Here is a 17,515-nt window from a genome sequence, read left to right as displayed (position 1 = left end):
AGTTTCTGCTCAGCATTTTCATAAAGTAGTGTGCAGAAGGAAACTATTCTTGGTACAATTAGTGGTTACACTGATAGGATGCCTTATTTTGAAAACTTCCACTATGATGCCCATTCCATTTATTATGATATTAAGCTTCTACGTAGAAAACAAAAGACAAAATGAATTTGCCAATGGTTTTATATCACATATCAGAGTAACATGGCTCCCCTGTATTAGATAATTACAACAAATTTTTTTTTTTTTTTTTTTTTTTTTTTTTTAGGCAGAGTCTCGCTCTGTCGCCCAGGCTGTGGAGCATAGTGTTGTGATCTCAGCTCACTGCAACCTCTGCCTCCCAAGTTCAAACAATTCTCTCACCTCAGCCTCCTGAATAGCTGGGATTAAAGCACGCACCACCACGCCCAGCTAATTTTTGTATTTTAATACAGACGGGGTTTTCCCATGCTGGCCAGACTGGTCTTGAACTCCTAAAAGTGGTCTGCCTGCCTCGGCCTCCTAAAGTGCTGCGATTATAAGCCATAAGCCACTGTGCCCAGCCTAGGTTGGAATAATTTGATACTTTTTTTTTTTTTTTTTACTTAACTTACTCTTTTAATATTCAATATTCTTTTAAGAGCCTCCATATGTCAGGAACTCTGCTAGGACAGATACAAAAATGAACAGCACTATCATGTTTTTCAGGTCTCACAATCTAGCAAAAGCGACAGCCACAAAAACAATCCTAACAATGCAATGAGACCCACAGTAGAGTGATAGACAAGCTGCCATGGAACAGAAAGCAGGAAGGTAAATTAGGATAGGTTTCACAAAAGAATATGAGGTGAGAAGGGGTTCTCCAGGAGGACAAAGAGATAAGCATAAAGAAAAGCACAGCCAAAGACTCAGACATGAAAAGCAATCTCCTAGAAACCTAATTAGTTCATTATAACTTGATCCCAGAGGTGCTTGTGTGGGAATAGCAGGATCAGACTACTAGGATTGCCAGGGCCTCTTCTTAAAGAGCCTTCTGTGTTAGCCTAATGTGTTTGGACTGTATCTTAATCATGGGTCATTTAAGCATTTATACACATCAGCTGCCAACAACTTAGTAGAAGAGGTGGATGGAGCATAGGGCAATACTGCAGGCAAGTTTATTAGGAGGCTCTCATATAGTACAGATGAAAAACCAGTAGTGGTGGGAATGAAGTCAAGGGGTCAGATTTTAGAAGTCATACCAGCATTATCTATAATAGCTGGGGCTATAATGGTGATGGTTGAGGGGGATGGAGTGGAGAAAGAGACTGAGAAAAAATAGAAGTCTCACAATAAGGCCTAGGTTTTGACTTAGATGATGAGGTAAATCATGATACTTTTAATTAAGGAAATACAGAATATGGAACAAGTTTGTGTAGGAAGATAACAAACAAGTTTTGAATTTGTTTAGTTTACCATGCCTGTGGAGTATTAAGGTGGAAAAATCATGAGCAACTGAATATACAGGTCCTTAACTACAAGCTCACTGCTTCAGCCTCAATGTCCAACTGTTTTTGAAATAAAAAAAGAGGAGGAGGAAGGAAAAAAGTGAGGAAGGGGAGGAGAGAGGGAAGAGATAAGAGATTAAAAAAGAAGAATTGGCTGGGCATCGTGGCTAACACCTGTAGTCCCAGCACTTTGGGAGGCCGAGGCAGGCAGATCACCTCAAATCAGGAGTTCTAGAACAGCCTGGACAACATGGCGAAACCCCCGTCTCTACTAAAAATACAAAAAAAAAAAAAAAAAAAAAGCCAGGTGTGGTTGCGGGTGACTATAATCCCAGCTACTCAGGAGGTTGAAGCAGGAGAACTGCTTGAACCTGGGAAGCGGAGGTTGCAGTGAGCTGAGATCGCGCCATTGCACTCCAGCCTGGGTGACAAGCGCCACACTCAGTCTCAAAAAAAAAAAAAAGGAATCATCTAGGATGGTTTCCAAGTTGAAACCTACACATTTTTAGGAAACATGTTACTCTTTGCCCCCCTACCACAGTTCACCTTTCTACAGGCAACAGCCTGATCTATATTTGGAGATTAACCTTCCTTTACTCCTAGGAAACATATTCCCAGTAATCATGATTCCATCTCTTAGTTTAGGAATGACACACAATCTAGGCCTACCCAATCAAAGTCATCTTCTCCCAACCACAACTGACTCGTGAATGTGTTACATGTCAGATCAGTTAGATTCCGATTTAAGCTATTTAAAATGAAAACTGGAGCTTTTCCTACTATATTTTAGCCAAGAAGAATACAACTGGGAGCCATCCTCTAATTACAAGGTCCTGACTGAGAAGAGCATCTACAGAAAGTAGAGGTAAGAGAGAAACAGAAAACAAAACAAAACAAAACAAAAAAATCTTGACTTTGATTATAAAATTTGGGTCCTATATCTAGTTATTTTGAAGTTAAACTTACCTTTAGATTTCTGTCAATAATAAAAAATAATTTTAGTTATTTGTATTATTAAATTTATTATTTATGTATTTAATATTTATTAAAATTTTGATTCCTCAATTATTACTGTCAATAATAATAAACAGAAGGAAAGAACCAATGAAAAAAGGATTTCAATCAATTTATTAAGTTAGAAAGCAGATAAAGAAGGAACGATGACTGATCAGTCAGCAGAGACAGCCATAATCTACTGTTTGCAGGGAAGAGAACAGAGCCAAGAAAGGAACCAAACTAGGCCACACTATCCTGAACTCCAGGAATAACAAATGTGAGATGTGGGGTTGGGAAAATTGTTGAGTCAAAAGTATTCACAGTCAGCTTTCCTTTTGTATTATTCTTGGATATGAAAAGGTAACCAAAACATTAGAGAAAAGCCTATAACATGAAAGAGAAGAAAACTAAGAAAAAAAAAATTTCAAAGAAAACACCAACATCGGCTGGGAGCGGTGGCTCATGCCTGTAATCCCAACACTTTGGGAGGCCGAGGCGGACGGATTACCTGAGGTAAGGAGTTTGAGACCAGCCTGACCAACACGGATAAACCCCATCTCTACTAAAAATACAAAATTAGCCAGGCGTGGTAGCACATGTCTATAATCCCAGCTACTCGGGAGGCTGAGGCAGGAGAATTGTTTGAACCCGGGAGGCAGAGGTTGTGGTGAGCCATGATTGTGCCATTGCACTCTAGCCTGGGTGACAAGAGTGAAACTCTGTCTCAAATAAAAAAAAAAAAAAAAAGAAAGAAAACACCAATATTTCAGGAAACGAAAGATAATATTTAAAATCTCTGTTTGTATTTTAAGAGGATATAGGGATCTTACATCTATAGAAAGAAAAATAAGTTATTATTAAAAAACTATGGACAAACAAGAAAAGTTTTTTTTTTTTTTTTTTTTTTTTGTTGAGACGGAGTCTTGCTCTGCCGCCCAGGCTGGAGTGCAGTGGCGGCTCTCAGCTCACTGCAAGCTCCGCCTCCCGGGTTCACGCCATTCTCCTGTCTCAGCCTCCCGAGTAGCTGGGACTACAGGCGCCCGCCTCGTCGCCCGGCTAGTTTTTTTGTATTTTTTTAGTAGAGACAGGGTTTCACCGTATTAGCCAGGATGGTCTCGATCTCCTGACCTCGTGATCCGCCCGTCTCGGCCTCCCAAAGTGCTGGGATTACAGGCTTGAGCCACCGCGCCCGGCCTAAGAAAAGTTCTTGACTACTGAAAATATGATGGCTAAAATTTAAAAAACTTTAGCAAGAAACTAGGGAAATTTAAAAAGGAAATCTCACAGGCTGTACCACAAAAAGACACTGGGATAGAAAATACATTTTAAAAAAGAGAGACATGAAGATTCAGTCTAGAAGGTTTCATATCTGACTAGTGAGAGTGTCAGCAAAAGAGAACAGAGAAAATCAAAAGGAACAAAGTATCAAACAACTAGTGGAAGAACCATCCTTACACTGCAATCCTATTGGCTTTGCAATATGTTGTGTATCAGATTTGACATCAAGTTTTCTCCCGTCAAAAAAATAAAAATGGCTATGGCAGTTTTAGGTCTCACATCCACACATCTCTCTGCACAGAAGGAGAAGAGCTTATCTTCTGCCAACTACCCAACATTCTAGGCTTCATTCTATTAGGACAAACATAGGTTAACAAAACCACCTCTGATCCAATCCCTGTGGCCAGAAGAATGCCATGTTCTGACCAGCTATCACCTGGATTACATGCCTATGCCCAAACCATCAATCAGAGAAATAGGGCAAGGGATGTGTCACTACTCAATAGGGATTTAGGGAAGGGATGCAGGAGAAACAACACTCAATACAGCATTACTGTGACATTTCAGTACACCAAGCATGAAGACACATCATAAAAGTTAACAGAGAAGAAAAACAGACCACCTAAAAAGGAAGAACAATCACACCAGTATCTGCAAAAGGCTAGAGAACCATGGGGCAATGCTGTCTATGATTTGAGGGAAAAATGACTTTCAACTTAAAGTCCTAAATTCAACCAAATCAATAAAATATGAGGGCAGAACAGGAACATTTTCAAAATGGAAAGATTCCAAAGTCCCCTAAGGCAGTTTCTTAAATATAGATTATACTGAAACTAAGGAATAAACCAAGAAAAAGGAAGACATCAGATCCAGAAAGTAGCTCCAACCCAGTAGAACAGAAAGAATATAATCCCTACATATATTTCCTATAGAGATATAGTGCTTATATGTATCTTTCCATAACTATTACACTGCTCGTGTGACTTAAAACAAACAGAATTGGAAATTACTATATTTTCAGGAAAAATACACTTATCTATTAAACTAAACTAGATAAGAACTGAAGTTACATTTTAACAGTAAAGAAATTCTAAAGAATAAAAGATTAGCCACATGAAAAATATTTTGCAAACAGCTTGAGATACGTACCTCTAGCTGTCAGAGTCACCTGATAATTTATGAGACAAAGGCTTATTACATTTCTATTAGGTGTCATAATTTCTACAAAATAGTTATGAAATTTATAACTCTCTAAGTTCTTCCAAGTCTTCCCTACTTCTTTCCAGCAATTAGTAAATTAAACTCTTTGCAAAAAGGAACATCTATTCAAAAATTAGTTTTAGTATTTGTGGGGAAAATGTTACAAAAACAAGACTTATATGTGAAAGCTGCAAAGCTGTAACTGGTTATAAATAAATGTATACAATGAAAATAAATCTAAATGCTTTCCATACTCCATTAATATTCAAAAGATTAAAAAATGCAGTTCTTTCTTTTTCTTAGAACAAGTAAAGACTAACTTGAAAAATTATAGCTTTTCTAGATTCGTTTTTTCCATAATTACTCAGTTATTCATCAGAATATGTAAGACCTCTATTGGAATCTTTGCACCAGTGTTTCATAAATGAATTTAACTATAAAAGCCTAGTTATACAATCACTTCCATAAAAGCAATATATTTCTGATATTTATGTCCTTAAAATATCCTATAGTAAAATTAATATTTCTACACAGGAAAAGAAGGAACTATTTAGTCCCAGACAACTTGATAACATATCTTTCAACTATAATTATCATGTACAAACTTCCAAAGCATAAGTTGTCAAGATTTTAACATTAGCATTAATTTATGTCATAACTGATGGTTACCATAAAGATAATAATGGCAAAGCACCCATTTCTCCAAAGACAGCATGGATGGAAAGGAAAATTTCTTCTTAATTATTGCTAATCTGTCCATTTTTAATTAAACTTATTATTAATAGTAATTTATTATCTCTCTCTTTCTTGCAGGGCTATTATCACAGAGTTTCTCCAAAGTGATCAAGCTTGTGATTTTTAAGCAACCCAATTACTTCAGTGTGAGTCTCATCATTTTATAATATTGGTTTATATAAAAATGTAATGCCCAAATTCTTTGTACTATGAGAAAGAAATTTTGAAAATGCAGGATTTGCACTCAGTATTTCATACTTCAAAGTGAACACTGTCAAGATCATAATTGCACCCTTTTGGAGATATGACCACTAAAAGTAGGATTCTTTTAAGCCTTCTACCTTGTTTGATAATTAAAATATTTATCAGCATGTATCTTCCCAAAGGGAAGAGAGCGGATCCCTGTGATTTCTTTTCAAAAGTATCTACTTCTTATGCCATCCATAACTAAGCAGAAAATTTTGGTACTCCTCTAAGGGTTTTTCCTATCAGTTTCTTCTTAGAATAAAAATAAAAATGTTCTGACATACAAAACAATAACTATTTTAGTCAAATTTTAAAAGAATTTCAGTGCTTCATATATTTTTCAAATCAAAATCCTTAATTAACTTTTTATTTGTATGAAACTCAAAGTATGTCATTTAAGTAGCTACTTGAAACTAGAAAATTTTCATGACAGAAGTTCATGAGATAACTTCTGAAAAAATTGAACTTCTCTCAAGAGTGAGAAAGTGAAATGCAATGTCCCTTTGTAGAGGAAGGGACAGAAATCTTTCCTTCCCCTTGTGAAAAATGGTAAGACATCAAGAAATACTGGCTTTAATATCCTACTTCATCAAATCTGCCTTATAGGAATCGATTGTAACTGAATAAAAATTCATACTTACAAGAATACTGAACTGTATTCAAATAGTTGGCTATCAATAAAAATGAAAAGATAATTGCTTAATATAAAATCATCCTTATTAATTACCATTTACTGAGTATAGTAACTATTAGATATATGAGCCCAAATATACCCTCCTAGAAATTAATGAGTGCAAAATGGCTGCCAAACTCTTACATACTGTGACTTATGCATTAAATTCATACCTGTTCCAACAGATTTAAGCAAGGTTCAATCTCTCATTTTCTTTATGTCTACTTGTTAGCTTATCAGAAATGTCTTGCTTGACCACCGTATGTAGCACTACCTCCACAGCTATGTCCTGCCATCATGTGCTATCTGATTCTGCTTCATTTTTCCTCATAGTACTCTTCACTATCAAGCATGTTATTTGTTTATTGCCTGTCCTCTTCCACTAGAAAGTGAGCTCCATTAGCATAGGCCTTTAACTTATGTGTTCACTGCTCTATCCCCAGTGTCTAGCACTATATGCCAGCCATATAGTAAGCATTCAAAAAATATTTGTTAATAAAGAGATTAAATGGCCATCAGCTCTAATCTTTCTTTTCCTTAGGAACAGAAAACTTAGTTTAATATCATTTGATAATCCTGGATGCCAAACTATACAAAAAGTCTTATTTTTAAATATCATTTAATATAAAGGCATACTCACCATTTGGAGCTTTTTTATAACCAAAAAAAGACAAAATATCCTTTTAAAGAATAGTTGGGCTACTAACAATTGCAAATTATGAATTACTAAATAATTCGGCAAATGTAATTTCTTAAATTACACACTAAATTCAATATACTTAATTGGTTACTCTGCATACCTTAACAAGTTTCAAAAGCTCATAGAGATCTTCAACCTCATCACCTTCACATTTGGTGTATACTTGTCTTGTATCCAAGCTCCTTCCTCTTATGGTTCGGCGATAGAGGGGAAGAGCCATTGCTTCTGCATACAAGTCAATGGCATGGTGTCCCACTGTCTGATACATGTAGCTATCCAGTTCATCAGACTCCACTGCAACAATTAAAATGGAAATAATTAGCAAAAGAGAGTGAAAAAGAAAGTGGATTTGAAAGCCCATCCAGGTTTTACTGCTTGAAGATTAGTCAACACAGAACTTAAAAGCTTGCTATATTTCTCTGCACTTATGTAGTGAAATAAAAACATAAGAATTATACATTTGTCTGTAGTTGCATCTAGTTCATATCACCCCTAATAATCTCTACTACTAATTACAAATACAAATGTATCAATACATAAATCTGTTATACCATATATGGCAAACATTTAAAGAGAAGAGTAATGTATCCAATAAATTTTGATTAGCTTATTCAGTTAAAGATTTTTACTACATAAATGTTTTTACAAATCATTCAAGGTTATTCACGAAGTCATCTAGACTTGTAGAAAAAACCTTTCTTAATTAAATATCTACTTAGTTAATAAGTGACAAATATTGGTAAGAAAAATTTCAGATCATTTTGGTATATATTATATTCAGATATTCAGTACCTTGTAATAAAATATGTAAATAGATATAAATTCAATATTGTTAGAGCATTAGAGCAGTTTCAAATGTGCATAGAAACATGATATCTTAAGCTAATCAACAATATAATCAGTGGTTGTCACAAGATTCCACAAATATCAATATGAGTAAAATATTCAAAACAGATGAGTCACATCAGAGCTTTGGGTGATATAAATGAACTTAGAAATATACTGGAATAGACCTTTTGATCTTGTAACCTTATTTTTCAAAAAAAGAATCATGAATATATACAAAGATTATTTGCAAAGATAGTTGTCACATTATTTAAAATAGACTAGAAATAATAGTATATTCATATAATAAAGTACTATGTAGCCATTAATATAATGTTGAAGAACATTTTCTAAAGCATGTTCTGTGGAATACAAATCCCATAAGATATTAATAGGTATGGGATGATAAAAAGATTTAAGGTTAAAGAAGTTTATAAAACATGGGGATAACAAGCGTTAAATGGATGTCTGTGGCGTAAATCTTCCTAGGCTAATATGCTTTCAGGTACCCCAATAAGAGCAGAGAATATGAACTCTCTCTCAAATTTATCTACCCACAGAACACTTAAATTTAAAGGGGGTATTTGTGTTCTAAAGACATACGGGAAATGCTATTGTAGAATAATATTTAATGACATGGAAAATGTTCACAAAATGCTATTAAGTAAAAAAAAAAAAAAAAAAAGAAAAATTACAAAATAATTATTTTGACATATACCTATGTGTGTATGTATGAATATAAGCCAAACAGGTCCAGGTTTTCCATTAAATGTGAAAATTTCCTATCAAAAGGAATGAAATATGATAGTGCAAGGACCCCTTCAACAATCAAAATCATCGAAATGTGCTACCCCATTTTGGCTCACAGGTTTCTGAACTCACACATGATTAGACTGGCTTCCTTCAGAATATTACTCACATTGTTGTTATGAAGGTTTCTACTCCTGGTCCCAGTAGGAAGTAGAGAACATAGCCAAAGACCTAAAAACCTTTCGGCCTTCTCCTGTCTCAAAGTTAGACTGGATCTTTAAAAATACTCATTTTAAAGGATATTGATACAATAAAATCAATTTATTCAAAGAAATTTGGGCTTCTTGGCAAGAAACATTCTGATGTTAGCATATAAGTAAAACATTTCACTGGCTTCAAAAACCTAGAAGATAATTTTCTTTAAGGCTCCATTTAGTCCTAACCACATTGTAACTTTGATTAATGGAAGCTTTTTTTTTTTTTTTTTTTTTTTTTTGAGACGGAGTCTCGCTGTGTCGCCCAGGCTGGAGTGCAGTGGCGTGATCTCGGCTCACTGCAAGCTCCGCCTCCCGGGTTCCCGCCATTCTCCCGCCGAAGCTACATAGAAACAATAGTAATAGTGTGAGATCAAATAAAACCAAAGGCTCCCCTGTTGCCTGAAGCAACTCAATTAACATGCCACAAAAGTTCCTACTACAGCCGGGCGCGGTGGCTCAAGCCTGTAATCCCAGCACTTTGGGAGGCCGAGGCGGGTGGATCACAAGGTCAGGAGATCGAGACCATCCTGGCTAACACGGTGAAACCCCGTCTCTACTAAAAAAATACAAAAAACTAGCCGGGCGAGGTGGCGGGCGCCTGTAGTCCCAGCTACTCGGGAGGCTGAGGCAGGAGAATGGTGTGAACTCAGGAGGCGGAGCTTGCAGTGAGCTGAGATCTGGCCAGTGCACTCCAGCTTGGGTGACAGAGCGAGACTCCGTCTCAAAAAAAAAAAAAAAAAAAAAGTTCCTACTACAAATCTAAAGAGATGGTTTTTGAATTTTATGACAAGTTCGCATTATCCCCATTGACGGGTATAAATTCCTTTTCAGACCACCCATTGAAAACCCATAACTTTGCTGGACATTGCAGTCATCTCTACCAGTCATTCCTCACTAGGGTTTCTTTTACAACACTCGTAAGGGGAAAATAAGTCATTCAGTGAATTGTTCAATAATTCCCAATGTCCTGCTGATTCTCATCAAGATTAGCTAAACCATCTCCATCTACCAACCCACAGCCATCTGCCTTCTTCCACAACAATTTCTATTGTTTCAACTGCCTTTTTCCAGGCTTTTTACTTCAGAATATTCTAATTCCATTTACTATTAAATTTTTTCTCATTAACAATATTCTAAATAAGTGTCTCTATTGTGAGAGGTATAATTTTTATTTTTATTGTATTTATTTATTTATATGTATATTTTTTGAGATGCAGTCTCATTCTGTTGCCCAGGCTGGAGTGCAGTGGTGCGATCTCAGCTCACTGCAAGCTCCACCTCCTGGGTTCACGCCTTTCTCCTGCCTCAGCCTCCCCAACAGCTGGGACTAGAGGCGCCCGCCACTACGCCCGGCTAATTTTAATATTTTCAGCAGAGACGGGGTTTCACCATGTTAGCCAGGATGGTCGCGATCTCCTGACCTTGTGATCCACCTGCCTCGGCCTCCCAAAGTGCTGGGATTACAGGCGTAAGCCACCGCGCCCGGCCTTGGGGAGATATAATTTAAAGATATACTTTGCTTGTCATTTTATCACCCTGCCAGTGAACCGTAGACACAAGGAAGATTATACATTAATGATTCTGTACCAGGTAAGTAAAATAATTCATGTGAAAGCTGAAGACAAGATAGAAACTCCAGCGATGGAAATGACAGTATACTATGTAGGTATTATATACTACATAAACATCTGCTTTTTAACTTCACAAGATAGCTTAAAAGTCCCAGTTGCCTCCCTGGGCACAAGGGATAAGGGAGTTTCTTTCCTTTGGTAAACCTAACAGGAGATTCTGCTTCCTCTTTTATAACACAGAAGTTAGAGTGGAGTTCCTACTCATTCTCAAAGAATTTTCTTTCTTAAAGTTGGAACTTTTTCAAAAAACTTCACTTCTAAAAAACCATCTGTTACTCATCAATTGCAGCACAAAATCCAAGCATGTGCATTTACCTATGACTCTCTGTGGGACCTTTCCATTTCTTCCTATAAAATATTTCTAACCTCTGTCTTTCCACACAACTTCCAGCATTACCTACGTCTTAATCACAGAAGAAAAGAAAATTCAAATATCTGACTGAAATAACTGCTTACTATTCCAGGGCGAATTCAAATCAGTTCATTATGCACCTGTCCACCAAGCAACTTTGCATGAACTCCTACCAGAGGCATAGAGCTGTTCTAAGCGATGAGGAGCAATAAAAGGAAGATAGAAGATATGATCTCTCCTCTCAAAAAGCTTATAATCAATCTATTTAGAGATATAAAACAAGTATTTAGCTAGATTCCAATTCAGCTAAATTTACAGAATGCCTACTTCATGACAGGAACTATAACCAATGTTCTCACATATACTACTCATTTAATTAATCTTAAAATAACAGTAGTGCAAAAAGATGGAGCCCAGAAAGAAGTAAAAGAGATAATAAAAAGATCTTACCAGAAGAGTCCTGTGAGAAGCAGTAATACAAAAGTCACACAAGTGCTAATCTTTGCTCCCTCTTACATTTTAGCAGTTAATATCTTTTAGTTTCATAGGTATAACACAAGAGCATTAAAAAGCAAATTGGTGAATACATTTCTTTTGTCAAAAGCTATAATTGGGGATATTTCATTGGGGAAAAAAATGAAAAAAGTAGCCAATATGAGGTCTGTGAATTTTATGTAGATGCCCTTGTTACTACAGACAAATGAAAAGTGGAAATGCATTGCTTTTTGCTTCTCTCAAGTCTCGCATCTCTGGCTTACATCTAAAATAGGTAAACTGTATCTTTTCTTTTCTTTTCTTTTTTTGAGACGGAGTCTCACTGTGTCTCCCAAGCTGGAGTGCAGTGGTGCGATCTCGGCTCACTGCAAGCTCTGCCTCCCGCGTTCACGTCATTCTCCTGCCTCAGCCTCCCGAGGAGCTGGGACTAACAGGTGCCTAATAACATTAATATATCATTTATCAATATATGTCTTACTTCTCAAGCCCCTTGAGGCCTGAGACTATATCTTATCTACCTCTATGCTGCCTACAGTACTTGGAAATGTGGTGGGGTAAAATGGCAGAGTACTTTGAAGTAAGAAGGTTCAAGTCTTAGCTCTAACAAGTTTGTGCTAGTTTACTTCAGACAAACTCTAAGCTTCAGGATCCCTGTCTATTAAGATTAATAATGCATCTCTACAGAAGTTGGTTATGAGAATTAAAAAATAAGTAAGTGAAAACAATGCTAAGTTCTGGGTGGAACCTAGCATCTAATGGGTGCTTAATATATATTGGTTCTTTTTTTTTTTCGTCTTTGTATGGTATACCTGTACAATGTAATTATCAAGTTGGAGTTTCATTCATTTAGACAATTTCCCGATAAAGGCATGTACTTACCTTGGTTTTCAGCCGGTCTCAGATTTGCTAAAGCAACGATCTGATGCCCAGCAGCAATGCACTGCATCATATTATAGCAGCTGTCTTTCCCACCACTAAAAAATAAATCAACAGAGAGACAAATATCAAGCTACTGACCATTATTCAACATAAAATCACTCGATATCAAAACAGAACATATTATTTACTCGACTTTTCAGAATATATTACAATGCAAAAAAAATTAATTTCTAAATCATAAACAAACTGAGCAACCATATCTGAATGTCCAGGGCTGCTACACACAGGAGCTTAAGAAACTACATGCCTTTATAAAAAGAATATTCTAAATAAAATATGGTAATTTTTTGCTTTGTGATAGCAAATATATATATTTGAAGTGCTTTGCAAACAGAAAACGATTTCAATTTACATCCCAGCTAAACATTTATTATATAATTATATATTTCATATATATATTCCATCTAAGGAATATATATAATAATATATATAATTCTACTTAAGGAATATATATATATAAAATAATTTCATAGAAATTATTGAAAAAGCAAAAAAAAAAAACAAAACTATTCTCTATGAGAAAGTAAAAAAAATAAATTCTGCTCCACCATAAGAAATCTAAGAAATGGCTATCATCAGCAATTAAAGGACCAAATTAAAGATTTGAGTACCTATCTAATGACAAAGTTTGACACACTTGGTGGGTTCAAATTCTGCAGAGATAAAAAACAAGACGCTGACTTACACTGATGACGTGAAACATCAGCACTATCAGTACTTCAGCCATCACCACACTTACATACATACATATGTTATACACATACACATTATATATATATGATGGCAGCAGAACATGGCTTGAGCTATAAATCTAGTAACACATTGAAAGGAACTTCTAAATTCTGGTTCTAAATCTACCTAAGGCAGAGGCATATCACTTAGTAAAGACTAGTAGCAGCTCATCTATAACATGGCTGAATGGTAATCTATATGCCATTGCGGTTTAATATTCTCCTAATTCCCACTATCATTTCTCATTGCCTCTCTCCCTTTTATATTTCTTTTCCTCCTGTTTCCCTTCTTTCCAATATTTGCTTAAGGTCTGCAAATGTGCCCCCAGGCAATGTTTAGACCTCTTCATAGCTCAAGAAACTGAGGACCCCAGAAACTGGCCCTGTTGCCTTTTATCTTAGTTTTCAACATTTTCTGCCTCTTCCACCCTCCCATCAATAACAACTCTCATTCCAAAACTTCTCAAGTGGAAGGAGAGTGCAAGGGCCAAAGTGAAGTTTTAAAAAGTCCATTCCTCCTCTCTTCAGATTCCGTATCCCTGTAAGTAGGTCTTCCACAGCTTCCCGTATCAAAGCTTACTGCTGTGTTTCCCCAGGATAAAAAGATATGACTAATTGTTTCAGATATTAAAGACTGAAGGGTGTGCATCCAGAATCAGAACCGAGTCTTACAATTCATTTTGAAATACGCTAACATTTCAAACATGGTTTTAAGTAGTATTTACCAAACTGTGTTCTGCGAAACACTGGTGTCCAACAAAATACTAACCAATTACTCTAAAAAAAGGTTTTGAATATTAGACAAGCTTGGGAAATTCAGAGTACCTTACTGTCCTCTTAGAACTCCATTAAGTACACATGTATGTTACGGGAGAGGTCTTAACAGATCTATTTTAGTTTCCAATTCTGGGACACTAAGCTAAGTTATTAAATGTGCTTAGGTTTGCATACTTCATAGAAAAATGAGTGAACGGTCTGCCTGGATAATCCTCAAAATAACATTCAATTATAAAATTCAAAGACTCATTTATTTATTAGAAAAATAATGTTCCATGAGAGCACATGGACACAGGGAGGGGAACATCACACACTGGGGCCTTTGGGGGTTTGGGGGCTAGGGGAGGGCTAACGTTAGGAGAAATACCTAATGTAGGTGATGGGTTGACGGACGCAGCAAACCACCATGGCACGTGTATACCTATGTAAAAAAATGCACGTTCTGCACATGTAACCCAGAACTTAAAGTAAAATAAAAAATTAATTAAAAAAGGAAAATAATGTTCTTATAAAGATATGTAAGAATCCCAGTTTCACTTATTCACTTATAATACATAATTATATATAATGCACATATGTAGAATACATAGGTATCTATATCATAAGCATATAGGTGCTTATGTATTCATACTTACAGCATATGTCCTTACAGCTCTTACACTTTAGCAAGAATTTTCTAACATTGCTTTTTTTTTAGCAAAATTTTTTATTATTATAAAGCAACATATGTACATTACAGGTTATTTAGTGTAACTGACTCTACCAATCTTCTCTCCTCCCTTCTAATACTTCTAAGTCTTTGGTTGTTGTGCTTTAATCATTAAACTTTTGAAAAACGATGTAAATTTGAATTATTCACTTCCTGGGGTACTTTTAATTCTTAAAATGAGACACAATGGTTAAAGCCTAATCATTCATTTTACAGAGGACATTTACTGAAAAACAATAATTATTGTGACATTATGGTCTAGTCTCCTAAAAATGACACTGAAGGAAAGGGAACTGGAATATTTCAGACACTGTAGTATGTTTGAAATGTCATATCAAGTCCTTAATAGGTCAATGCTTAACCAGCCAGTATCAATTACCTAAGGGACTTAACAAAAACGTTTATGAAATCTTCAATTGGGTTACAAAAGCAAACACATCGTTGTACTGTATCTAAGACACTCTACAGGGCAAAATCTCATGAAACAAATATTTAAAGTAGTCTAAACTAACTTTTTAATGTTGCTAGTGTGTTCCCTTCCGCCTCAGTTTACAGATTGAGTATGGAAATATTTAAGCAGGTTTGGTTTTGGTTTGTCAGTCATAGGACTTACTTAGACACTGAAATTTATGATTTGGTTACTACAGATATCAAACTCCTTTTGGAATACAGAGTATAGGGTAAGCTCACTCTAAAGCAATGATAAGAGTCCGAAGCAACAGCAACTGGATCTAGCATAAGACTAGTACAATTCGGTCTCTACCACGAAGAGAGATCTCTGTACTTGAGTGCCCAAAGGCAGACACACACACATGCCATAAGCAATCCACATCTGTGAAGATGAGGGAGGGGTGGACTTCTTGGGAGGGGCGGAACCAGTTACTAATAGGGAGGAAGCCCAGGCTACGGCGGACCCAGCTGACCAAAGGGAACTACAGAAGATGATGAAGAAAGCGAGGGGGAAAGGGCGAGGGTTATTAACTGAGTTGGCGGAACAAGGTAGTGGCTCCGAACTTCACGGCTCATTAGAGCTTGAAAAAAAATCAGACGCCGGCCTGCACAGAAGTAATTAAACCAATCCCTCTGGCGGTGGGGCCTAGGCGTCAGTTTTTGTTTTTTTTTTTTTTTTAATTTCCCAGTTGAATCCAATGGGAATCCAAGTCTGAGGGCTGGAAGACCAGAGAGGCAGGGACGGACGGGGAGGAGGCGCGCCAGCCCAGGACCGAGGCACAAGCGGGCCGGCAATACTGAAGGCTCCGCCTCTTCCTGTGGCTCGGAGGAGCCGCGGAACCCCCAACACGCGGTTCAGGCAGAGACACCCAGTCTTTCGGCGCTAGGGGCGGCTGGAAGGGACGAGAGGTTGGCCTGGGAAGAGGGAGGCGGCTCCAGGACCGCATTACCTGATCAGAGCCGCGACTCTCATGCTGGGCGCAGTGCGCGTGCGTGGGGCGGGAGCCAGGAGGTCGCCGCCGCAGCTTGCGTGACGCACCGCGGGGCCTCGCCCGGGTGTTCGCTCCGCCGCCTGTCCGCGGATCGGTGCTGCCAGCCCCGCGGCTGCCTCCGGGACATCTGAGCGCGGAGGGTGCGGCACATTGGCACCTTGACCCTGTGACAGGAATACCTCAGCCCAGGAAAGAATGATGTTTAGGCACGGCCTAACCACCTAAGTGAGGGCACTGAAGCTGCCGGGGGAAGGGCAAGCTCCGTGTTGCAGAGTCCAAGCCCGGTGGCGCTGGATTTGTTTTGGTAAGAGGGGCTTTAACGTCCCAAATGCCGCAAATTGACACAATTACGGACATGCAAGCGCAGAAGAAATTTGCCCATCTTCCCCCATCTCCTGCAGAAACAACTGTACACTTTTGCTTTTTAACGTACATCTCCTCAGTCCTCCAAACCTGTGTCCACATGTGAAACTGAGATCCCCAGGTGCTGAGGTAATTTTTAAATCTGGGGTTAGCCACCCCCAGCACCTCTAGGCCCTCTATGGCTTTGGCTCTTGGTCAAGCTTGTGTATTTGACAAGGCCAGGCCGGGCTCTTCACCAAAGAGTAATGGCCTTGCAGAAAGAAAATCTAGCTTCTGAGTTTATTTGCCAAGTATGTATTGAGTGCCTTTCGTGTACCAGGCACTGTTTTAGACTCTGTGGATACAACCGTAAATAAAACAAAAACCCGGCATTCCCGGCATAGAGCTTAAAGGGGATGGAGAGAACAGACAATATATAGCTTAAAGGTTAAATCGTATGATGAAGAGTGAGAAGTGCTGTTAGAAAGGGCAGGGTGGAGGGAGAGTCAGGAGAGAGGTGGAGAAGCAAATTGCAGAATTAAATAGTGTCTATATAGGCCTTATCGATAAAGTGAGAGTTGAGCCAACTTAAATAAGGAGAATTAGCTGTGTATATGATTGGGGTGTGCTCCAGACAAGAAAAAAAAAAAAAAAAAATCAAAGGTTCTAGGTGCGTTGTGTGTTTGTGGAAGACTAAGGCAGATCAATGTTGCTGGAGCAGATTGAGCAAAGCAGAGAGTAGTGGAGAGGAAGTTAAGGTGATGGAGGGGAAGGATTATATAGGGTCTTGTAGGTCATTACAGACTTTTGAAGAGGTGTGACTTAAATTTTTAAAAGGATTGCAGTGTTGAGAATACATCTATTAGGAACCTGTTACAGTGTTCCAGTAGAGGGCGAAGCCTAGAATAGGCATGGTGAATTTGGTGAGAAGTAAGTGGATTCCAGCTCTATTTTGAAGATAGAGCCAATAGAAT

At 37.6% G+C, this 17,515-nt stretch overlaps 1 protein-coding gene across 2 annotated transcripts in view; it reads right to left on the bottom strand.

Annotated features, from left to right (window-relative positions):
• Positions 1–16,364, bottom strand: part of DPH6 (diphthamine biosynthesis 6) — a 176,802-nt gene extending 160,438 nt beyond the window's left edge. For both annotated transcript variants that reach the window (XM_033190651.1, XM_033190652.1), the window contains exons 1-3: positions 16,158–16,364; positions 12,481–12,575; positions 7,392–7,585 (exon numbers count right to left, since the gene is read on the bottom strand). In XM_033190651.1, coding sequence (XP_033046542.1) covers positions 7,392–7,585; positions 12,481–12,575; positions 16,158–16,180 — 312 coding nt within the window. In that variant the 5' untranslated portion in view covers positions 16,181–16,364. The remainder of the gene's footprint in view (positions 1–7,391; positions 7,586–12,480; positions 12,576–16,157) is intronic.
• Between the last annotated feature and the right edge of the window lie 1,151 nt (positions 16,365–17,515).

Source organism: Trachypithecus francoisi, unplaced genomic scaffold (assembly GCF_009764315.1).
Source record: "Trachypithecus francoisi isolate TF-2019V2 unplaced genomic scaffold, Tfra_2.0 Lachesis_group3, whole genome shotgun sequence".
Taxonomy (NCBI): domain Eukaryota; kingdom Metazoa; phylum Chordata; class Mammalia; order Primates; family Cercopithecidae; genus Trachypithecus; species Trachypithecus francoisi.
This window is presented reverse-complemented; position numbering and strand designations above follow the sequence as displayed.